We start from the raw sequence: 23,980 nt of genomic DNA, 5'->3' as shown, positions 1-23,980 counted from the left end.
GATTCCATGGACCTAGTTCTATGGTTAACTGTTAGTAAAATTTCTGACTCATTCCCCAGCCGCCCAAACAAAAGGAAATAGAGAATGATGGTCAGGATGAAAAGCAGACAATGGGTATACATGGTGAGATATATATTCTGATCTGTTGGAAATTCAAGGCGTTTAATATCCAAAGCTGTGATTCTTGGGACCGCTGGATTCTGTCCTTGTAAAGTGGCTGTGTGCTTTGGCATGCCGTCACATTGTATTTTCTTTGTGATTCATGATTCTTGTATTCTAGAGCTGTTCTAGAACTTTCTGACAATTTTGTTGTTCTGACTGACATTTTGGTGAACTCTTTGCTTGCCACTCATGAGTCATGACACAATTTCAAAATCTATTACATCAGGAGTTCATAAGAATTTACCGCTACAGAATGTATCTTTCCGCTGAAAATCATATCCTGAAACTAAACTGGTAGGTGTGAATTGACATCACATGCCAAGCACTTTGGCTAGAAAAAACATGAAACAATGTCTGAACTGCATCGAGTTTGTAGGATGCATTTAGGTTTTCTTCCTAGTTTTGGTGATGACCTGATTACTCAAGAACGAAGACTATATTCCCAAGAAGCCTTTTTTTTTTTTATCAACATATTTCCAAGTAGTTGCACCGATAGAATTTGAACCTGCAACTACTCAGAGTTACCAAAAACACCTACTTTATACAGTGCAGCTACTTTCATTTCATGTTCTTGCTCCCGAGTGTGTTAGTGTGTGTCCAACCGTGAGTCTGTCTAAATTCAAACAAAGGAACGAGACAGAAACGGGATAACTAATGACAATCTATGCCAAATCTTCTTCTATAAGCTCTTGGATCTGGATTCTGGTGGGTAAGGGCAAACAAGTAGGATGGTACTAAATGGTAACCAACTGGTGGTAGTTCTTTGACTTGGTTTTGAAGGATCCTCACCTGCTAGATAATTGAGAAGGTTGCGGCTGGAGCCCTTCTGTTTTCACACGCTTTAGAGTTATTCCGTACTTCCGTTACAGCTGAGAAATGAACTCTATTTGAAACAGAGCGAAGCCACGCAGTAATAAGAAAGATAAAAACAACTTGGGGCATTTACGATCCTTGCGTCTCCAGTACGGGAATGAGACCTTTTTAACCCAATGTTTATATTTGCAACAAGTTTATAGTCCACAGGAGTAAAAATTTACTCACTAATCATAGACTTCAACGAGCATTCAAACTTTATTGTAATACATGCTAACCTTTTTCATCCTACGATGATAGTACAACTCATGAACTCAACAGCTGAGCTAGCAAATACTTCTTTTTTGGACCCTTGATGGTTGGTTTGGCACAACGCTAAGTTGAATCATGTTTTACACCCCTCAATACTTGCATTTCCGGTCCTTAAGTTGATTGGTAACTCAAAATCTAATTTCGGTAAACCTCTTTAAAATTCGCTCAAACTTTATATACTCCATCGCTCTCTGAATAAGTGTTCGGCCTGCAAACCTAGGTCTTTTAAAAATACGTATTTTTTCATTTAAAAATTGTAGTAATCTTTTTCACAACTTAAAAGTATTCATTGATATCTATTGATTAGTGAAGAAAATAATTTTTTTAACAAAAAAAATGCATCTTTTTAAAAGTTTAAGTTTGCGGACTGAACATTTATGTAGTAATGAAGGGAGTATCAAGTTGAGTTTCACTCACGATCGGAAGAAACTTGAGTTGTACTCAAATTTTTATAATTAAATAAAAAGAGACTATAATCATTCAAAATTTATAATGTCGTATTTTTCCTCTATAAATTAGCTATTAATGAATTACTGAGTTAATCTTGTAGAATGCTTTTATTAATTATTAGTACTTAAAATTTTATTCAAAGTTTTACTCAAATACACACGGATTAAATTAGAACTACTCCTTTTGTTCGTGTTTACACGTAACTTGGAGAGAAGTACCGCTCGGCTAAGGAAAGGAACATAACTACCGACTCTCTCGCTCGTGTGTGTATAAACCCTAGTTTTCTGATAGTTGCAGATAAAGTCAATATTGGTGGATAAAAATTTGAACAAATGAAGGGTTCTTCGTCCGAGACAAAGCTTTTGCAAGACCTGGTTCTCTACGCAGCAAGCGCCGCTCTCAGTTGCCTCGTGTTGTTCGTGGGGCTCCGACAGCTAGACCCTAATCGCGAGTCCTCTAAAAAAGCTCTCGAACATAAGAAGGAGATAGCCAAACGTTTGGGCAGACCTCTCATTCAAACTAATCCCTATGAGGTATATGCTATGCTCAATCTCTAACTGCTACAATCTCATTGGTCAAAAAGCATAAGTTCAATTCAAAAGAAATTGTCTACTACACAAAATGAGAAAATTAATAACATATGTTTTTGTCAAAAAAAAAAAAATTCAAACCTTTTTTTTGAAGTTCTCACCTTGCATAGTTGACAATATTTTTGGGATGAGGGAATGCAATTTGATAGTTTCTTGGACAAGGTTTCATATTTTATGCCAATGTTAAACCGACATATTAATTTACTAATAACCTTTTGAAAGAAATTGTGTAGTTTGGGACGAAACCTCTTCCGATAGTGTGATAGAGATTTTCTGTCGTAGTTTTGAATTCGAAGGAAGATTTTTCTAGTTAACGGGATTGTTCATTTAAATTTGGCTGGGTGTTCATTTAAATTTGGACCGGGTGTTCATTCATAGGGCAAAACTAAAATTTTTACATGTACTATAAGACTTTTTTTTTTTTTTTTTTTTGGGGGGGGGGGGGGGGGGGGTTCATGTGACCAATTGACCATCCCCAATTGGCTGTAGAGCCGCCAGTGCATGAATTGCTATAATCAAATTTGTTAGTAAAGTTGAAATCATATGAGTCGACATACGGGGCACGTCATATGTAGTAATATGCAGGAGTCGAAATAACTAGGAGTTACCAGTACGACATACTGTAATACTCAAGGTTGAAATTTTTTGTTAGTTTAACGATCCAGAATCACTTCCTCATAATACATTTCAAAAGCTTGTTTAAAATGCAAAAGCACTTATCGTTCACATCTCATTCGTTTTGGGTAAATGGTTTTTGAGGATATGATGGATTCCTTTTGTCAAATTAAGGGAGGGCAGTGGGTATGTATAGCGCTGTTTTACAGATTCAATTTTTTGCATAAATGCCAATAGTTAGCAGAGGGATTTAGTCTTGGTTAGGACTTGATAGGGAATGGTTTGGGGATTCCTTAGGTTACCAAGAAGAAAGATAAAGAGAAGAATAATAGAAGGGCTTATCCTCGTAAGGGATGTACTGTATAGAATCTCTCAAACAGAATAGGAGTTCTAAGAACTCAACTCCTTTGCCTTGAAGAATTATACTGGTATTTACAGGCTGATAAAGTTCTCCGAACAAGGAAATTAAGAAATTTCGACTACTTCAGTCGTTCTAGATCTATTATTGACCATATCCCGGACCTAAATGTTAAAAATTATTTAACCATGTGTCCTATTTATCAAAACCACAACCTGTGTAAAGTAATTTTAAAAAGCAACTAGCAGTTAAGATGCCAGACGCTAACTAGTACCATAGACACTTCCCTTTGAACCAAACTAATGTAGGGTATTCTTGTCTGGTGTGGGGCCAATACACAATGTACAGGCTTCTAAGGTGGACGTGCCTTGTCTGTCCGCAGGATACCTGCTGCATTCAGATCTATTGTTTTGGATGGGGTTGCAGTTTCTAGCTGTCGCAATTTTTCTACTTGATCTGTCAGTTTTGTTGTTTTCTGGGCAGATTTTACTGATGCGGCAAATAGCTATAATAGCAAACGGAGTGACATGTTTTCACTTTTTCTGTTCACCGTATTTTCATACTTAAAGCTTGCTTGTTACCAACTTCAGCTGTTTAAATGGTTCCTCTAGCAGGAAAATGGATTTCTCCCTTGTACGATGTGGGTTTCCAAGTCCCATTTTTGGAGTAAATTGTAGCACCAGATGTCTCAGCATATGATCAAGATTGGTACTACCAAATAGACTTATAATTTGTTAAAACATACAGCGTTAGTTCCCGAAAATGTTATTTGGATGACATTTAAAAACATACGGTATAAGCGCTGAAATGTGGTACTGGATGACATTTTGAACGAATTTATAGACTCATTGAACTTTGCAAGTGTTACAAATGTAAAATGGCACAGGAGCTGTTTAGTCTGCTTTGTGCTCAACTTTGACCCGTGTTATTCACTCATTAACAGGACGTAATTGCTTGTGACGTAATAAATCCTGATCACATAGATGTGGAGTTTGACTCTATCGGAGGGTTGGAATCCATTAAGCAAGCTTTATTCGAGCTGGTGATTCTCCCATTAAGGAGGCCTCAACTGTTTTCACATGGGAAGCTTCTTGGTCCCCAAAAAGGGGTCTTGTTATATGGACCACCGGGCACTGGAAAGACCATGCTTGCCAAAGCCATTGCAAAGGAGTCTGGAGCTGTTTTCATCAATGTTAGGATATCAAATCTAATGAGTAAATGGTTTGGTGATGCACAAAAACTAGGTAAGTTTGGATCATGTTCACAGTTCTCGTATTGTATTTCAGTTTTCCTGTTCACTTTGTTTGTCAGTTAGAAGATGTGCTTATTGTTGTGGACTTGATGGTTTCTGTGTATGGCTTTTGTCTGTCAATATTCTATTCAACTTGTGTTCTTCTGAATTTGCAAAGTATCCACGTTCGACTCTTAATGCTCAAGAAGGTTGATATGAATAGACCATGTCTTTTTTTAGACACACAGTAGACAATTGTAGTTTTCCATATTATTAGCTCACTTTCATGTTACTTTCTTGTTGACAAGTACTTGTTATGTTATTGAAGATATTACTTCAGTTTCTATTGGACAGCTTCTTGTTCTTCTTCATAACGCCCATTCTTGGGGATGTACTTTCTACAGCCTGCAGATGTAGTGTAATGAGAGATTATATGAACAATCAAACTTGATCATTGGTTGGTGCTTACTTACAAATATCACTTACACAAGAAATTGTGGCAGAATATGAAGATTTGTGAACATTTAGCCGTCTTCAAGTGTCCTTGGATTTGCAAATTAGATGGTTTTGAGAATTCGGAAACCAAGACCCATTACTTAACCCTGAGCCCATGTAAAGTAGTTGTCAATACAATATGATGTAGATATATGTAACTCTATGATACATATTGCTGGCTGGAAAAACCCATATGATACATATTGCATAATGCATCCGTCTTATATCGGCTGGATTCTGGGTTTTTTTTTTTTTTTTAATCTTAGTTCTTTGGCTATTTTGGCCCAACTCTATGTACTTCATTCAGTCCCATGAAGAAACTGCCATAAGTGTGATAGTTTAATAAAAAATACGGGGACAATCAGTTGAGTCCTGATCGTGAGATAGCTTCAAGCATATGTGATATATCACTGCTTGGTTAGTTGCTGACATTTGAGAACTGTTAAAATTTAGCAGCGTAGACTATATTCAATGCACACAGCCTTCGGTACTGCTCTGTCAAGTTTAAAAACACTGTTTTATTGATGTTTCGTCAATAAAGAATGCTATATTACATCTGAGTCATGTTAGCTGCCACAATTTTAGCTCATAATATGGTGACTATGGTCTTAGTTGAACTGTTGAAGGGGCAAGGCAAGTATGTATCAAGAAAAAAGATGGGGTCTTACTGTACTGGCTTCTTAAAAGGACCATCCCACTGCATCTACCAGACCTTTGAGTATTGGGAATGACTGGTGGAGTATTTGTTTCCATAAGTTATGGGCTCTTCGGGTTATTTTCCTGAACCAATATTGGGAGTTAATTTTATCTTAATTGGTGATCTTACATATGAGTAATGAATGTTTGTGGTAGTTATCTCATGAAGGGAATTTATGTAAATTTTGACACATTATCAAACTCTGTGGACTCTGTTAGACATGTAGTATAAGTATCTTGTCCGAGAGCCTTCAAGGTGCCTGGATGAAAGCGAGCAAGAATCTGGAAAGTTTGCAAGTGTGCATACTCTTCTTTAGTTATGATAAAGTTTAATTTTATGGGTTAATGGAATGAGATGGGTCCTCTAACTCCGTTCTTTGTTGTTGCAAGTTGATTTGAGGGCACCAAATGCGATTATAAAGAGCTTGATATCCTTGTCTTCGTTTTGCCAAATGTTATGTTATCAGCTTGCCTTGTTTGACACTACAAACTTCTGCAGTGGCTGCTGTCTTCAGCTTGGCCCATAAGCTCCAACCTGCTATTATATTCATTGATGAGGTTGATAGTTTTCTGGGTCAGCGTCGCACAACTGACCATGAAGCCCTCACCAACATGAAGACAGAGTTCATGGCTTTATGGGATGGTTTCACCACTGATCGTAAGTTCTCTCATCCCATACTTTTGTTCCATTATGGAAAATGTTAAGCACAGCCATTGGGTGGTGGTTATGGTTCAAAAAGTGTGTTGGAGAACGTGGAAAAAGTTTTGAAATATGTAAAAGTGTGTTGAAGTTGTGAATTTTTTGTCATTATTTGCCCCTTAACCATTGCTCAGTGGCTGGTTGTTAGCCACACCATTTAACCATTATGGTTCTGTACTTCTTAATCCATGAAATACTGGACATTCTAGAAATGACATTTATTTTCCCCTGAAGCGTTGCATACTTGCATTATTATTTTTTAGGCACAACTCCTTTGCTTGCTTTGGACAAGGATTCTGGTAATGATGGTATATTGTTTTTGCAGAGAATGCAAGGGTAATGGTTCTTGCTGCGACTAACCGTCCATCAGAACTTGATGAAGCAATTCTTCGGCGTCTTCCTCAGGCCTTTGAGATCGGCATGCCTGACCTCAGGGAGAGGGTAGAGATACTGAAGGTGATTTTGAAGGATGAGAGGGTAGAAGAGGACATTGACTTCAATCACATATCTGGTTTATGTGATGGCTATACTGGTTCAGATCTTCTTGAATTGTGCAAGAAAGCAGCCTATTTTCCAATCAGGGACCTGCTTAATGATGAGAAGAATGGGAAGTCATCTCCTGTGAGTATTGATTTCATTGTTACCTTCCACGAATCTAGTTTTCGATTTTTCTATTTTCCTTTTGGTATTATATTGCTGTTGAATGGGCTCCCTATACTTGGGCCTGTTCAATTAGCAGATTTGAGCTGGATTATAAATCTAAGAAAGGCCACATATCCTAGGTTTGGTTGAAACTGGTGCAGTTAGGATTCCTACATATGGATATAGTACCTTGGTGATGTATTTTTGTAAATATTACTATTTTTGGAGGGAGGATGGAGTCACTTGTCTGATGGGATTACATATCCTCTTGGATTTTATATCTCTTCAGTATTTGTCCATTCATACCAACTGGCCCTTAAGGTTGAAGATAAATCTGCATGTTTGGTCGACAAGACTAACAAGGAAGGGATACGAAATCCTATGGGTTCAGGAATCCCATCTTAATAATATGCCCTGTTTTGTGGAATTAGGTGTTCAATAGATGTGTAATTCGTCCTCTAATTGTTGCATTCAAATACTAGAAACTCGGTCTTTAGGATTTGTAGTCAAATCCCTTGTCTAATTCGACCAAAGAAATGGTCCCAGACTTGGGATCTCATCTTCAAGAGATCTTGCTGAATATTTCTCTACTTAATAATTTTTTCCCTTTTTATTCCAGGAACCAAGGCCATTGTTGCAGTTGGATCTTGAGAACGTTCTCAACTCATCAAGAAAGACAAGGGTTGCTGCAAATGAATACACCAGGTTAAACTCCCAATTGGCAGGGTGGTCAAGGAACAGAGATTCGGAGGATTATCAGGTCCAAGCTACAATCAATGAGCTTTCTAAGCTCGTGCTTTCTCAAATTTTGACCCTTCAGTCAGATGCCCAAGATCCATAAAAATCATAACCGTAGCCCACCTAGTAGTTATCCGTTCTGTGTAATAACGTCAAATTTACGTTTGAACTTTTTGGGCATTTTGACATTTTACGTGTATGGTTTTGTTATGTGCCACTCTCTTCCTTCCAGTCTTTTTAGCTTGAGACCTGCTAGGATAAGTCGAGTGGCTGTGATTTAGTCGAACTGTATACTTTTGCAGTCACATTTCATATGGTTTACTATTTCAAAAACCATTCTTAACGGATTCATGTAGCCGACCCCAAGTGATTGGGACGTAAGGCTCGATTTGGTTTGGTTATTCTTAACGTTTCTCCTTTGGAAAGAATATTCTTTGTGGAGATTTTTCTGTGAGATTTCAGCACTGTGCTCATTTCATTTTATTCTCCTGCTAGCATTGTACGGTATGTTTGCTGTGCAATAGTCTGCGTTTTTGTTACTGGTAAGGTAGATAGTGATAGTTGATAATTCGGGTTTCGTGGTGGTTCAAGAATGGTTTCCCCTGGATATTTTCCCGATAGCTCATTTGCTTTATGAAGTCGGAAACTTGTTTTGAGATTTTTTGAAAGGCTCCTACTTTTATGGGAACATCTGTATGCACGACGAGTAAAATTAAACTGAAGTTTCTAATTTTTGAAGGAGACGAGTAATTAATGAAGCTTTTGACCCATTTTATCTATTTATTTTCTCATTCACTGAGGCTTGTTGTAGTCGCATCTAATGTCACCAGGTTCGATAGTCGACAAATGATTTTTTACGAGTTTTAATGTACGTCTTTTATACCCGTCAAATGATTTTTTACGAGTTTAATGTACTTCTTGTACACCCATTGGAATTAAAAAAAGAAACTATTTATATCATGTTACTTTCGTATTTGTAATCTATTTTGGTCGTGTTTTAAGTCTTGGTCTGGTTTTAATTATTTCTTCGACTCAAACTTTTTTGTTATGCCATCCTCACAATGTGCAATGTTGTTGAAGTTTAGGCACACATTGGCCAACCTCATCAATACTCGTTTGTTATTTTTACGTTTTTACCATTTTACTTCTATCTTTCGATTTTCGACACAGACACCATAGAAAACCAACGAAACATGTGTAAGTAGGACATATATTGTTCAGAAGAGTAAAAATGACATACAAAGAGTCGAACGCAGGCAGAGGTCAAATTTTTTTGAACAGCTAGACGAAATTCAATTTGGGCCCTTGCTTATTTTTATTCACATATTTTTTAGAATTTGTTAGTTTTATGTCAAGTTTTTTTTTTTTTATGAATTATTAATTTGTCTTGACGAGAAAAAACGGAAATAAAAATTATGATCCCAAACCTTTTCTTTTTGGAAATAATCTAAAATACCCGACTTTTTAGGCTTCTTTGACAGAGTTAAACCTACATTACACTGTTGTTAATTTAGAAGCACTCCTAGTTTTTTTTTTTTTTTTGGGGGGGGGGGGGAATTGTTAATTTAGAAGTTTTACATATGCGTAGGGTAATGTGTGCCATTTTTTTTAAGCTAAGATAAAGATTTTTTTATGCGTCACAAAAATACTGGGTACGCAACCACATAAACCTTCACATACATGTGTTACGCAGAATCCACATGTATGTGAGTGATTGTATTTGGTGTTATATTTCAAATGGTTGTGCACGATCTCTTCTTTTATACAGTATATATATATAGCACTAGTTTTTTTTTTTTAAAGAGAGAGCAAGAAATGCATTGACGATTATAGCACTAGTTTTTGAAGTTGTATTTGTGCCCTCAAATTATTTATTTATGTTTTGAAAGAAACTTGTACCCCCAAAATTTCAATTCCATCAGATCAGAACCAGCCCGAGATCTTAAATCGATCAGGTACCCCTCTCTCTCTCTCTCTCTCTCCGCTATTCTCCCTCGCTTTCTCTCTGGTAGTCGATCTGTTTGTTGTTGATTTTTACCCGGTTAATTTAGATGCTTAAACAGAATTTCGTATCCGGTCTAGTAAATATACACCCCTTCAGTCAGGAGCAAGGGGATGCCCGATCCACCCCAGGAGTGAATCAATTCAACGCAGATGTAGTTGGTATTGTACATTAGGGACCCTTTGTTTTTAGCAATTGTGTTGGGGGCCTGAAAATGTGGTTTTCTTTGCTTGTGCCCAGGTTCTTTGCTAAACTGGCATCTGTAGCTCTTTCTATTGCTCTGGAATTGATTTGTTTCGTTAAGTTGTGATTTCATTGAATCGTCAGCTAACACAGAATCGACCAGAGGCGTACCCCCGTTTACTTGAACAAAAACCCCGCATACTGAGGGAAATAGCCGGCAAAACAGTTCAACAGGGTAGCAATATTACAAAACGAGGATACTAAAGAGCATCAACAAACAACAGGAATCAAGCTCTACTAGGGGAGTTTTTTTTTTTAAGGATTCTGTGGGAGAGATGCTAAGTTCCACAAAGAGCCAATTCGTTGGCTATTGTCCACCATTTTCCAAGAATACAACTTTTTCCCGGTATTTGTTCCAGTGAACCTGAGAACTGTGTTAGGATCTCTAGCTTTATGGTTGAATGCCCTTGTTCTTCTCTCCAACATCAAGTGGTTGATAGCTGCAGCCAAATACTTCCTTGACATTCAGTTTCTGAAAGAGTCGCTGCAGAAACAGTAGCTTGCCAATCGATCTTACTAATCCATTGCCCATCCTAGAAAGCTGATTCTTCCTCCATGAATAGTTGCAGATGAAGCTAGAGAAATGACCGCCAAAAAAGAGATGATATTGTGCGTCTTTAGTAGCAAGCATTTTTAGAACATTAAAGCCATTATAAACTCCCATTTAGGCACACATTTTCCTTAAACCGCATATCCTTATCTGGTTATACAATTGAACTTTGTCCCTAACTTATAGCACTCCATTACAAGCAGAATTTGTTGTATAATTCCCTATGGTAGTATGAACCTACTCATCAGGGGGGGGGGGGGGGCACGAAATTTTAAAAATAGCAACCAAAAAAAAAAGAAGTTACCCAAAAACCTTTAAATTCAAAAATTCAAAAGATGTACACAAAGTTCACTCTAGCCGAGTGGTTCAGGCATGTGCCTTATTGGCGTGTTGGAACTCTGTCACATGAGTTCGAACCTTGCTGGAACCATTTTGTTTTTCCTCTTTCCTATTAGCTCTCTCTCTCTCTCTCTCTCTCTCTCTCTCTCTCTCTCTCTCTCTCTCTCTCTCTCTCTCATCTTTAAAAATTAAAACTCCTTTCAGCTCTCTCTCATCTTAAGTTTTTGCATAAATTCCCACAAGTCTCGTATCTTTTTTTCAATAATTGGAGAGGAACGTTACCATTTGGACTTAGATGTACACAAAGTTCACTCTAGCCGAGTGGTTCAGGCATGTGCCTTATTGGCGTGTTGGAACTCTGTCACATGAGTTCGAACCTTGCTGGAACCATTTTGTTTTTCCTCTTTCCTATTAGCTCTCTCTCTCTCTCTCTCTCTCTCTCTCTCTCTCTCTCTCTCTCTCTCTCTCTCTCTCATCTTTAAAAATTAAAACTCCTTTCAGCTCTCTCTCATCTTAAGTTTTTGCATAAATTCCCACAAGTCTCGTATCTTTTTTTCAATAATTGGAGAGGAACGTTACCATTTGGACTTAAGATTTTTTTCCCACAAGTTTAGTACTCCATTTTTATTTCATGTTTCTTTACGAATTATGGTTGGTATGTATTGACATATAAAATGAATTCACAAACATCTCATTTTACATATTTACATATTTATATGAATAAGTTACGGTGCCACCCCCGTATCCGACTCTTGGCTCCGCCACTGCTACTCACCACAGCAGGCATATCACACAGGCTTGAAGAGTTGAGAGAAGATGCCATTATTTGCTGGATAGTTCTACTCCACTGCCTTGGCCACCTCCAACTCCAATCATCACAATATCTGCCACTTCTGTATACGGGCAGTCCCATTTCCCAAATCAGTCACGACATTATCCCCTCATTTCTTATTTACAGGAACAAGCGGATGCCAATTGCCTAGCCACATGAAAGTTTCTTGACCATTCCCAGTAGCATGCCTTATCATGGGATTAACAAAATATTCAAGTTTAGTTGCCCTGCGAATTGTCTGTGAGAATCACAGGGAAGAGGCATTTACCGCATATTATGATGATTCACGGCAACAGTGGGAATCCATTGGAATAATTTATTTATTATCTCAAAATTGAAATAATTTATTATGACCTTGAAAGTTTTGGCTTTGACTTCTGCAGGTGTTTTAGAAGAGGTTTTTGAATTGGTGTTTGATCCAGAACAGGATGGTAAGATAGGCGTGTTTCAGTAGTTTGTTTAATAGGGTTGATAGTGGTCAAATTATAATCTGACTTAGTCCAAAATGATTGTTTTATTTGGCAGAATTTTATCATCGGAGCGTTCAAGCCTGCCGGTAACATTTCAATCACATTTTCTGATGAAAAAACTCGCAAGAAGGTAGGCCGTGCTTACTCATGTTCTCCCGTAATCTAACTCTTTATAGTAGCAGTAATAAACCCGTCATTCACCGAAGAAGCTATAAATCTCATCCTCAAAAAAAAAAACAATATATCTGTGCAATTGCTTAGAAAGTAGTATGCTGTAGGGATCATAAAACTGCAAGTTGGCATTGTTGAACACAGCCTCATGTAACAGCACTGTCCCTGATATGGAACCTTAGTGAATTATTGGGATTTGATTGTTTTTATTTGGTGGTTTGGAGTCATGCATGATGGGTAACATATGTGCTCACTGATAAATGAGACAATACAACTACAACCCCTCTGGTGCTCTTCAAGGACAGTACATGGGACATTCGTTGGTTTGTGAGACTATTTATTCGCCCAATTAGTATTCATGGCTTTCTAATGGCTTTATTTATTGCATAAAGATTTTTTTTGGCAATTGTAACTACACTGGCTCAGTCTCTAAGTTCGGGTTTTAGTCATAATCAACTGTTGGTGTTTGTTTCAATCAGCAGGCAATATGGCAAATTTCACCCAGATCATATTATTTCTCGTGCATGTTTCTTTATAGGTTCCAATGAAGAAGGAAAATGGTCAATCTGTTATGGTCCCACTCTTTCAAAGTCAAGAAAACATTTCCGGGAAGGTATTCAGCAAGCAGTATGGCTATGATTTCATTGGCTTTATTCACCATCATATTTGCTGCAAAATTTCTAGTTTTCCGAAACCTTTCACGATGTTGTCATTTTCAGATCTCCATTGAACCAGTTCAAGGGAAGAAGGTTGAACATAATGGCATTAAAATTGAGCTCCTTGGTCAGATAGGTGAGCTTTACTTGAAGCTATTGGTATAGACATCCCCTGCAAAAGTAGACATGGGGAATTGCATTATGGAGAAATATGGTGGCTCCTCCTTTTTTCTCAGCCTATATTTGTCCACTCTATTAGGCCCTCACTCGGAAGTTCTATATTCTACCAACATGACGAAAAGGGAAAAAGACGTTGTTACAGGAGTCGAGAAGAAATGCAGTTATTTATTTAGCAAAAGTAGAGATGAAGTGCAGTTGTCATAGTTCTAAGCTTACAATATGTATGATTCCATTTAGCTTTTTTTTTTTTAACATCATGAGGTTAGTTGTTCAGTTGTGCAGTTGTGCAACTTGTGCTGTCCTCCGGAATTTCTTATTTCTGAAATTTGGGGAATTAGATGACAGTCTGAGATTATACCGTACAACAATGAAACTGCACTCCTCCTTGAACTTGTTTTCCTTTCCTTGCCTTTTCTGTTCTTTCTTCCCCTCTTCTATGGTACCCAATTTGGGCAGTAGACAAATCTATCTTGTAAACACTCAAGGCAGGACCTTATGCGGAGTACGCTGTTTCATCGTCTTTCTGTTTCTTTTTAATTTTTCTCGACTGCACGGTTTTGTTAAGCATCTGGGCCATATTAAGATTAAACGTTTTTTTGTTGTTGTTAATTTTGGCTTTTGCAGAAATGTATTTTGACAGAGGCAACTTCTATGACTTCACTTCCCTTGGTGAGTGTTCTAGCATTTTGATCTCTTTACCTTTGGTGTTTTTTTATCCCACCTGCTTTAAGTAGGTAAAACATTCGTTGGTATTGCTTTATGAATTCCAACTTACTGTATTCTATCAACAATTCCAGAATCTGTAAGCGCTTTTTCATAACTTAATTTACGTGCTGTATTCATAAGGGATTGCTTCATGTACGTCACCCTCATCCTTTGCTTCGTTTTGTATAGTTCGTGAACTGGATGTTCCAGGCGACATTTACGAAAGGAAGACATATCCCTTTGAATTTTCTACGGTTGAGATGCCATACGAGACTTATAACGGGGTGAATGTGCGGCTCAGGTATGCTAGCTGTCTAGTCATTAGGTCTCTTGTTGGCTTTCTATTTGGTCCATTCCTAATCGGCACTACCACTTCCTATCTTGCTTATTAACATATGTTCTGCCTTTTATAGACCTATTAACTCTAAATTAATCAACTGCTATTGCATAAATTTCCACGATTGCTACATGCTGCTGTTTCATATTGCTTTGTCCTATGTTTGCTAGTTAAAAGATTGTTGAGACATCAAGTTCTTAGAGATTTTTGCTGTCTCATTCGTTATTCTGTGCAACTGTATGCTTCATGGTTTTTGCAATTTGAATCTTAACCTCCCAAGAATTATAGTTGCCGTGATTTCTCCTTGTTTAATATTCAACAGTGTCAAGTATATCTAAATCCTTTTTCTATTCAATTTTTATCCTTGTTCAAGTACTTATGCATTTTTAGTAGAAAATATTTATCCTTTGAGGGTTTGTCTTTTATCTAGGGAAGAATGCTTGATTTGAGATTCAGCTGCCTCTTTTGAGTGAATGCATCGGTCTTCTTTGTAGGTTTATTGGTCAGGCTTTGTTGTTTGTAAACCAATGTGGGGTTAGGTCATCCGACATAAGACTATATGATTTCTTATAGCTTTTGTTTGTTTCAAGAGTACAGGGGGCGAACTAGGATGACATCCCCACTCCCTAACCCCACATACACAGAAAGTTTCTAAGAGCTTGTCCCACATCTGCTAATAATCACCTCCAAAACTAGTATATGAGTCTGAGCAACCTCTCCACTCATTGTCAATTGCATTGTCAATTGGTTTGAGTTGGATGCTTTAACATGGTATCAGAGCTAGGCTTTCGGAGGCTTTTGGACAAGACCCTATGGTGTTGATGGTTGGTTCCCACTTTTTGTTTGTTGTTGATAATTGATTGTTGTCGTACGTGTTAAAGTATTTGTTTACCCCCCCACGTGCGAGTCAAGGGTTGCACGTTCGGGGGAGTGTTAAAGCTTGTCCCACATCCGTTAATAATACCTCCAACTAGGAGATGAGCCTGGGCGGCCTCTTCACTCATTGCCAATTAATTTTGAGTTGGGTGCTTTAACAAAGTTTAATCCGGCATAATGCATGAAATAGAGGGAGGGGAGTGGAGATTTACCATGCTGCTTGCCTATCTGTGAAATGGATGAGTTCTATCCCACATCCAACACTCCCTTGCCTATATGATGCTAAAGATGCCAATGTTTTAACTTGTATAAACTTCAAAGTTTCATTGTTAGTAATATTTTGGCATCAGATTGTTACACGGTCTTGGGTAGAAATCAACCCAAAAAGCTAGCTATTGAAGTGAGGGTGTCATCGCGCTTACATACATCACATTATTTTGGTACTCAGGCAATGTGGGACTTCGCTTCACACCCTCCCTCACGCGCAGCGTGCTCACTTGGCAGCACCTGTCACGTGTAGGCCAAAGTCACTCACCCTACCCCATCTTTGGTACCTAGCTCTGATACTATGTTACACGGTCTTGTGTATAACTCAACCCCAAAAGCTAGCTATTGAAGTGAAGGTGTCCTTGCGCTTATATACTTTATATTGTTATGGTACTCAGGCGATGTGGGACTTCGCTTCACATAAGGGGCCATTAATTATTCTGTTGATTGATGATTATTGAACAATAAAAAGTAGAAAAGAAAAACTGTAGATTTTCAAATGTATTGTCAGCTATCCAATCTTTAGACTGATACTTCCAGTGTGGTAACTGGGTATTGAATACTTTTATCAAACTTTTCTTGAATTTTTCCTTTTACAGGTATGTCTTGAAAGTCACAATCAATCGTGGCTATGCCGGCAGCATTGTGGAATACCAAGATTTTGCTGTGATCCTCTCTCTCTCTCTCTCTCTCTCTCTCTCTCTCACACACACACACACACACACACACACACACACACAGAGGCGAGCACACGTGGATTTTGAACTTTTCATCCAAAAGCACTTGAAGTAGTACCAGGAGTAGTTTGCCTATTCATCATGTTTCTATTATGTTTAATCTCCATAAGTTGGAATACAAATACATGTGCTGTTCATGAACATTACGAAGTAGGATTTAATATTTCTGATCTATTTGTTTAAAATTTTATGCATCAGGTTCGGAATTACAGTCCAGCCCCACCAATAAACACTAGTATCAAGGTTGGTGCTGTACTTAAAATTGTTTACATTTGTTCACGTGGCATATTGCAGGTACATACATTTTTGAGAAATTGGTAGGGAAGAAGTTGGTAGCAACCTCATTGGTTGGTGGAAGTTACTTTTACAGGTTGTCAGTAGGTGATCTTAGCTGACTGCCACCAGTCTAGAGCAGATTGTACTTCTCCACCAGCCTAGGTTCAAATGTTGTTCTACATGGCCAATCATGCCCCTCTGAAAAAGAACTAAAAGAACATATCTTGGCTCTATTATGCAATGTTTCATGTTTTTAGGCACTGATTGGTAGACGGGAAGGACTATATATAAGAGTCATTACTCCTATTACCTCGTTTAGTTTATTACATTATTTATTGTTACTAAACCTCACTTGCTACTGCAAAATACCATTAGGATGTCCTCAATCTGTTACCGTTCTATCTTGCAGATGGAAGTGGGAATTGAAGATTGCCTTCACATTGAGTTTGAGTACAATAAAAGCAAGTAAGTAGGAATGAAAATTGTCTTGAGTAGGATCAGCAATTTATTGTTTCTATTTGATTATGCCTATCTGATTCAATAAGTGGAACATGAAAAAAACAAAAGGTGCTACAAGCTGAAACCTGATAAACAAACCCAATTACCCATGTCTGACAGAGTTTAGTTTTTTTTCTTTTGATTAGCTTCCGACAGAGTTTAGTTGTTCTTTGTCTGTAAGGAAAATGCTACAAAAGGGTGCTATGCTTAGGGTGATCCCGTCCACAGACATTCCCCGAACTGTAAACTGTTTTGCGAACTTGCCTGCACCTTGATACTTTGATAGGATATAAGAGACTTTTGTCTACTTATATCTAGCCCCAAAAAGGTTATGGTCCGTTCATATGCCTTAGCTACTGACTAATCAGCGATGATGACATCCGTTTTCGTTGTTCAGGTATCATCTGAAAGACGTAATCATAGGCAAGATATATTTCCTTATGGTTAGAATCAAGCTTAAAAATATGGACGTTGAGATCAGGCGTCGAGAATCAACAGGTTCGGGGGCCAACACCCATGTTGAGACAGAGACACTTGCAAAGTTTGAGCTGATGGATGGTGCTCCAGTTAGAGGTACCTCATTATCCTCATTTAGGTTTCACTTGTTTTTTATGGTTGTACTTGTACCTCGCACATTCTTCGTTTTAATAGTGATGAAAAGATGTGCTTGTTTTACAGGCGAGTCAATTCCCATCAGATTGTTCCTTAGCCCGTATGAACTGACTCCTACACATCGTAACATAAACAACAAATTCAGTGTGAAGTATTACTTGAACCTTGTCCTCGTCGATGAAGAGGACCGCCGGTACTTTAAGCAGCAGGAAATAACGATATACCGCCTCGATGAAACTTCCTAGTTCTTTTACACACTTGTCCTTCCATCGGAAAGCAAAGAAATTGAAATAGTTTCCTCATGGAGGATCGACAGACTCATCAACATGGTATTTACTTGATAAGAGTTGCGTTGTATTTTTATCTTTTCGGCGATTCCTGTCTTGGATATGAATTCATTAGGGTTGTATAGAGGATCATCTTTGTACATGGGCACCAAGGGACTTCTGGTTGATAGTTAAATACCTTTGTGAACTTTTTGTTAACCTATCTGACATGGAACACAATGAGCCCAGCATTGACTATTTTGTTTCTTCACTGGCTCTTTCTCTCAAAGGTGGTTGCCATGTCCTTGTTCCTTGTAATGGTTGTCTGCTTTCTTTCGTTTCATGTTCTGGTGACAAGTTTATGGGATGCTATACTGCAGTCCTTTTTAGTCCTTTTTATTTGAATTTTGTGTCGTATGCACCATAATATTGTCAAAGTGGTGCTCATGAGTAGCTTTTCTGGTGGAAGAGAGATTCTTCTGTGATGTGAAATGCAAGTTTCGAATCTCACAGACTACACATTCTAACTTCCACTTCCTGTGCTTTAGTTTTTACAAAAAAACCTCCAAATCATGAAGGGTCATATCTAAACAGGATAATTTGGAGATAGACTCAAAACATGCCAAACTAGTACTTTTGTTTGACTTGTTGAAAACTCATTCAAATTGCCTTGTTATGGAAACAAATCATATCAATTTTGAGCAATTTGTTTGTTAAAAATTCGTTTGATCATGTTGAATTGACTAATTAAATTAATTAACTTAGAGCACATATGTTTAAGTCTTGATAAATCTTCAAATCAAACTTCATAACTTATCACTCAACTTGTACATGACTGTATACTTTTAAAAGTTGCGATGTCAAAATGATCTGTCGTATAATTTTTTTTGTGGAATAAACTTACATAGGTTGTGATGCCAAAACGAAGAGTCACTTGGTGGAAGAGTGGGATTCATTTGGTGGAATCATTCGCTCCCGCTCTTAGAGCCATTCTCCCTAACATCTAGAGGAAAATCAAATCCAAAATACTTTTAAATTCAAAATTTTATTTTTGAAATTAATTATTTTATCTCGACAGAGAAACTAAAAAGTATTTAATTATCTATTGAAGTTAAAAATTTGATAACACTATAAACAAAAAGAATGTTTTTTAAAGTATATATTTTTCGTATATTTCTTTGGAAAATAAATTTCACTCCCTTTTTTTTTATTATGACACTCTTTTTCTTCTCCTTTAATGAAAAATGTACACAAAAACTTCACTAAAAGATAAAAAATGGAGTGCCATAGTAAAAAAAAAAAAAAGAGGTGAAAATTATTTATTTTTATTTTTTCACTTTCTCCTTCACGTGGTAAAACACCTTCGCGCGGTAAAACACCTTCGCGCCGCCGCGAGCTCTTCTGCAGAACCAAAAAAAGCCGGGAAAGCAGAGGGCTTTTTACAGTGTTCGAATTCGAAATCCAAAACACAGAAAAATGTACAGAAGCGGATATGGCCTGAGGCTCACCTTTTTCCAGACATTCAACTCCATAATCCTCCCCAAGAGCCAGAGCAACTCTAGTAGCTCTACCTCTAGGGTTTTCTCTTCTTCTTTCTCCACCAAGCGAGTGGGCACTCACAACGGCAGCTTCCACTGCGACGAAGCTCTCGCCTGCTTTCTAATTCGCCTCACCAACAAATTCTCCGCCGCTCGAATCGTTCGAAGCAGGGACCCACAGGTTGCGTCCCTAATTAGTACTTACGCATACCTGTCTGTTAGTTTTGTGCTTCTTTGTTTCATGATCGAATTGGCGTTTTGTTGGGACTTTTGAAGGTCTTGGACACGCTTGATGCGGTGCTTGACGTAGGCGGCGTCTACGATCCGATCAGAGATCGCTTCGATCATCACCAGAAAGGTTTCGTTGAGGTTTTTGGTCATGGCTTCAGTACCAAACTCAGTAGTGCTGGCCTTGTTTATAAGGTTCTTGCCTTGATATTTACTTGAAGAGTCTTTCTAGATGATATTGATTCAATTAAGAATTTTGGTTTGCGTATAGACAGAATAGTTTGATTTTCTTCAATTTGTGTATTTTGTTTCTTCTGAGTAGGATCAAATAGTGTTAATAACTATGTTTTTAAGATACTTCACTTTTACCATTGTGATTGAGAGGCCATTACATTGGAGATCGACAGATAGTGGCGACATGTCATTTACATTTATGCTACTAAATTTATGTTGTCTATTTGTTGTGTTGTTTGCTAGCACTATGGATTGGAGATAATTGCAAAGGAGCTTCACCTTGAAGAAGGACACAGAGATGTGTATCGACTCTATCTTGCCGTTTACAAAAACTTTGTAGAGGTAGAAGATACTAGATAGTGCATTGTCCTGCCAGTTCTTTAGAGTTCTACTGCTACCATCATCTTCTTATCAGTCACTCTTGAAGCACCTGTCTGTGTTCATTTTTGATCGAATTCGGAAATGACGGAAAGTATATATTTCTATTTGCAAGGTTTTTTTTGTGCCATTTGTTATAGTTCAATTTGGGATTCTCTATGCCAATACATTACAACAATAACAGAACCCATATAGTCCCCAATCATTGGGGGTATGGGCGGGGGAGGATTGGAGATAGACCTAACCTTTGGCAGTGTGCACAAAGTGACTGCTCTCAGAATACCATTGAAACAGTGGCCCCTATACCTGTTTTGCTGCAGAACCATGCCCCCAAATCAAAGCCAAATGGCATCAGAGAGGGCAGGCCTAGAGACCCAATTCAATATATGTGCACATTACCATTCTTCCTTCATTGATAGTCCAGAGCATCTGTATGCACAAAATATATACCAATACATTCACCAGCTTATTAAATAGGGGGTTGCAAATGCGCTATTGACATGCTGTACCGCTGCCAAAAAGGTCATACGGCAATACCTTGAGCCGTCTTACCATAAGGTTTTAGTTATCTGAATGTCATTTCTCATTACTAATAAATGAAGAGTGGCTTATTTTTGGTAGTCGATTTAAGTGGGACTTGAACTAAAAAGGCATCAAATGCAACTACAGTTAAAACCTGCTGAGGAAATGGCCTTTCTCTGTAGTTATTTCACATGTTGTTTATATAAGAAGGCTCGTTTTTGGAGGTCCATCTTGCCACTGAGAGGTACTCCGAAAGAGCTAGTAACAGAAACCTTTCTTTCTTTGATGTGGCTAAATTTAATGTTAGATGTTTTCATCTGTATGAGGTTGTAATTTGACATTTTTTTATGTTGTCCTTCTTCATGTCACTATACATCATCGTTCCTTATGTAAACCAAATTAGTTTTGTTATGTTGCTTCTGGTAACAGGCAGTTGATGCTATCGATAATGGACTAAATCAATATGACACACATCGGCCACGATATGTAGATAACACAAACTTGACGTCAAGAATAGGAAGATTGAATCTGGACTGGGTGGATCCTGATCAATCAGAGGATAGAGAGAATGAGGCTTTTCAACATGCAATGACACTGGCAGGAAGTGAGTTCCTGGAGGTATACTTTTGTTGGGATTTCCTTTACAAAATTGTTTCTCAAAACATCTGGTATTTGATAGATAGTCTTGTGGTTAAACCCCAAGTGATTGGGACGTAAGGCTCGGTTTGGTTTATGTGGAAGGCATAAACTACTGTGGTAGTACCTAATGAAAACTTACTTTTTGTACATTTCTTATAGACTGTTCGTTTGCATGCGATATCATGGTTACCAGCTCGATCAATTGTTAAGGAGTGTCTTGCAGCAAGACAAGAGATTGATTCCAGTGGTGAAATTATGGTGCTGACTAGATCCTGCCCCGTAAGTGCTACTTGGTTGTTTTAGTTAATTGCTTAGCCGTATTAACTTAGTTCTCTCTCTTGCTATGTCTTTACCAATAATGCTTTATATTGACCAATGTGATTTGGTCTATAGATTACCCAACAAGACAACAATTGCTAAATAGATGCCTCTGTATACTGCTTTCATGTTTTCCATCAGTCTAACTAGGATACATCTTTTGATTTGATTGCTGTTTTGTCTTATATATGAATTGAAATACTTAGTGTGCTTATGCATAGCTGCAACTAGCTTATTGGCACAACAACTTCTTCCCCCTTTTCATAGCACTTGGATAATCTGACTGTAGGTCCCTACGCATCAAATCTTATTAGGTGAGTTCTTGGAATCATGGAAGATTTATTTCAACGGTTGCCTTTTATTACTCTTAGTCCTAGAGTTCTTTCGTTGTAAATCAACATGTTTTTAGACCAACCTCTTTTCTTTATTGAACAATGTGAGAGAACTGACATAAAAGAGGTAGAAAATTCTCACAGAATTTACATCACAAGTGAAAAAATAAAGAGGAGGAATCTCTGTCATATGGCAGAATTAGACTGGGTTTCATTTCAACTTTCATGTTAAACCCTTTAATGTTGTTGATGTGCTTAATAGTGGAAGCTTCACATATTTGAGCTGGAGGAGGAAATGAAGATTAATCCTACCATCAAATACGTGATCTATCAGGTACTAAATTGCACATATTTGACTCGTTTATTTCTCCTCTTGTCGTTTAATATGTTTTCGACTATGTATACAGGGACCAGTATTGGTGTTAGGAGCCATTCTTTATGAGCTAATTGAACAAAATTCCCTTAGTTAATTTTCTAGGAAAATAATTGAAATGAGTAATATGTCAGAATTTTATTTCTTCTGTTGTGGTTGATTTTGTTTCGAGCAGATGAAAAAAAAAACTCAACCTAGAGCAATATGTTGTGCTTGGTTGAGTAGAGTATTTCTGGAAATAGTCTACTAGAAAGCAAAAATAAATTAATTTGAGGATTCGTCTTTCCGCCTTCTACAATCTGGGCACTCTGCCGCACCTACCTGTCTCTTCTCTGTAAATTATGGCTAGCAAATTTACATTTGTACTTGGCTCTATTGGATACGAAACATTCTATTTTGCAGGATGAAAGGAGTGGAAAATGGCGAGTGCAAGCAGTGGCAATCTCAGCTGGTAAATTTGAAAGCCGTAAACCTCTTCCATCTCCCTGGAGAGGTTTAACAGATGGAGAGCTCTCCAAGGTGGCAGGAATCCCTGGCTGTACCTTTGTTCATATCAGCGGGTTCATAGGCGGTAATAGAAGTTATGAGGGTGCTTTGGATATGGCAAAAACTTCTTTGATGGCTTAAAAAGGGAGAAATTTGCTGGCTTCTGATTCAGGTGAATGACCACTATAATTAAATTATCAGACGACATAATGAGATTCCTGTCTAATTAGGCCATAATCAGAGTTGATTCTCAGGTCCTGGTTCAACTAGCAGGATCTCTTGCTCTTTGAGCAGTATAATTTTGGCTTCTAAAAGAGTACATCGACCGAGTGTTAATTATCTTTTTCGCAAAGGAGGTATTTATCAAATTTCATTATGGTTTTTCATTATTCTCTTTAGTTTTCTAGTCTAACCATGCTTATATCTCTTACTTCTGGCCCTCACTTATATTTTCCTAGAAGTGAACCTGTATTGAATTCTGATATATGTATTAGATTGGGCAAAGTCCACTTTGATCCCCTACGGTTATCGCCATGTGCGGATAACCCCCTCATGGTTCAAAACTGACTACATAACGTACCTGTGGTTTTAAAAATGTGCGGATAGACCCCCTGCCGTCATGTTTTCCATTCATATTAACGGACACAACATTAAAAGACCGATATACCCTCATCATATCCCTTGATTCTTCTTCTTTTTTAAATCTAACCACACCATCCCCTATACCAAAAATTGAATCCAAACCGTTGATATTGTAAATTTTGACGAGTACTACATTTATGCCAAAATTCAAGTCAATCAAAAAATGAAAAGCTCATGGTCGAATCAATTTTGTCATGAAATTAAATTTTCAAATTTGAATTTACTAAAAATTATATCACTGGGTTATTGATGCCTAATCGATATGATTTTTTTACAGAAATACTCTATTCTTTATTTAATACATTATGAATGACTCAGATTACATTCTAGAGGCGTGTGAGATACACCTCCGTTAATATGGATGGAAAACATGACGATATGGGGTCTATCCACACATTTTAAAAACCACAGGTAGGTTATGTGGTCAGTTTTGAACTATAAGGAGGGTATCCGCACATGGCGATAACCAAA

General features: G+C 37.7%; 3 protein-coding genes and 1 non-coding gene across 11 annotated transcripts; 3 read left to right on the top strand and 1 right to left on the bottom strand.

The window, feature by feature from the left end:
* The first annotated feature begins 16 nt into the window (after window positions 1-16).
* Window positions 17-8,230, top strand: LOC131300467 (uncharacterized). Its single transcript, XM_058326332.1, has 5 exons — window positions 17-2,270; window positions 4,244-4,544; window positions 6,222-6,380; window positions 6,748-7,043; window positions 7,684-8,230. Exons 1-5 carry the CDS (start codon window positions 2,070-2,072, stop codon window positions 7,903-7,905), a joined length of 1,179 nt encoding a protein of 392 aa, XP_058182315.1. The 5' UTR covers window positions 17-2,069; the 3' UTR covers window positions 7,906-8,230.
* A 1,400-nt stretch (window positions 8,231-9,630) lies between these two features.
* LOC131300466 (vacuolar protein sorting-associated protein 26A-like) lies at window positions 9,631-18,090 on the top strand. 4 transcript variants are annotated; one of them, XM_058326328.1, is made up of 12 exons: window positions 9,631-9,757; window positions 12,152-12,199; window positions 12,294-12,368; window positions 12,948-13,022; window positions 13,129-13,201; window positions 13,870-13,914; window positions 14,140-14,251; window positions 16,030-16,096; window positions 16,366-16,410; window positions 16,853-16,908; window positions 17,339-17,514; window positions 17,620-18,090. In XM_058326328.1, exons 2-12 carry the CDS (start codon window positions 12,197-12,199, stop codon window positions 17,796-17,798), a joined length of 906 nt encoding a protein of 301 aa, XP_058182311.1. In that variant the 5' UTR covers window positions 9,631-9,757; window positions 12,152-12,196; the 3' UTR covers window positions 17,799-18,090. The 4 variants fall into 4 exon arrangements, with proteins under 4 accessions (XP_058182311.1, XP_058182314.1, XP_058182312.1 ...); XM_058326331.1 differs by having other exon boundaries at window positions 9,674-9,757; window positions 12,164-12,199; XM_058326329.1 differs by having other exon boundaries at window positions 9,681-9,757; window positions 11,895-12,199.
* Window positions 18,091-19,194: 1,104 nt separating this feature from the next.
* LOC131300464 (uncharacterized) lies at window positions 19,195-23,219 on the top strand. 5 transcript variants are annotated; one of them, XM_058326323.1, is made up of 8 exons: window positions 19,195-19,538; window positions 19,634-19,780; window positions 20,063-20,161; window positions 21,149-21,337; window positions 21,518-21,637; window positions 22,271-22,342; window positions 22,784-23,039; window positions 23,141-23,219. In XM_058326323.1, the coding sequence occupies exons 1-7, from the start codon at window positions 19,296-19,298 to the stop codon at window positions 23,006-23,008; spliced, it is 1,095 nt and encodes a 364-aa protein (XP_058182306.1). In that variant the 5' UTR covers window positions 19,195-19,295; the 3' UTR covers window positions 23,009-23,039; window positions 23,141-23,219. The 5 variants fall into 5 exon arrangements, with proteins under 5 accessions (XP_058182306.1, XP_058182304.1, XP_058182305.1 ...); XM_058326321.1 differs by having other exon boundaries at window positions 23,122-23,219; XM_058326322.1 differs by having other exon boundaries at window positions 23,109-23,219.
* LOC131302140 (small nucleolar RNA snoR100) lies at window positions 20,505-20,612 on the bottom strand. The gene has a single exon (XR_009191615.1). It is a non-coding gene; the product is annotated as a small nucleolar RNA snoR100 (small nucleolar RNA).
* Window positions 23,220-23,980: the final 761 nt, after the last annotated feature.

The sequence above is a fragment of the Rhododendron vialii genome, chromosome 9a (genome assembly GCF_030253575.1).
Source record: "Rhododendron vialii isolate Sample 1 chromosome 9a, ASM3025357v1".
Taxonomy (NCBI): Eukaryota; Viridiplantae; Streptophyta; class Magnoliopsida; order Ericales; family Ericaceae; genus Rhododendron; species Rhododendron vialii.
This window is presented reverse-complemented; position numbering and strand designations above follow the sequence as displayed.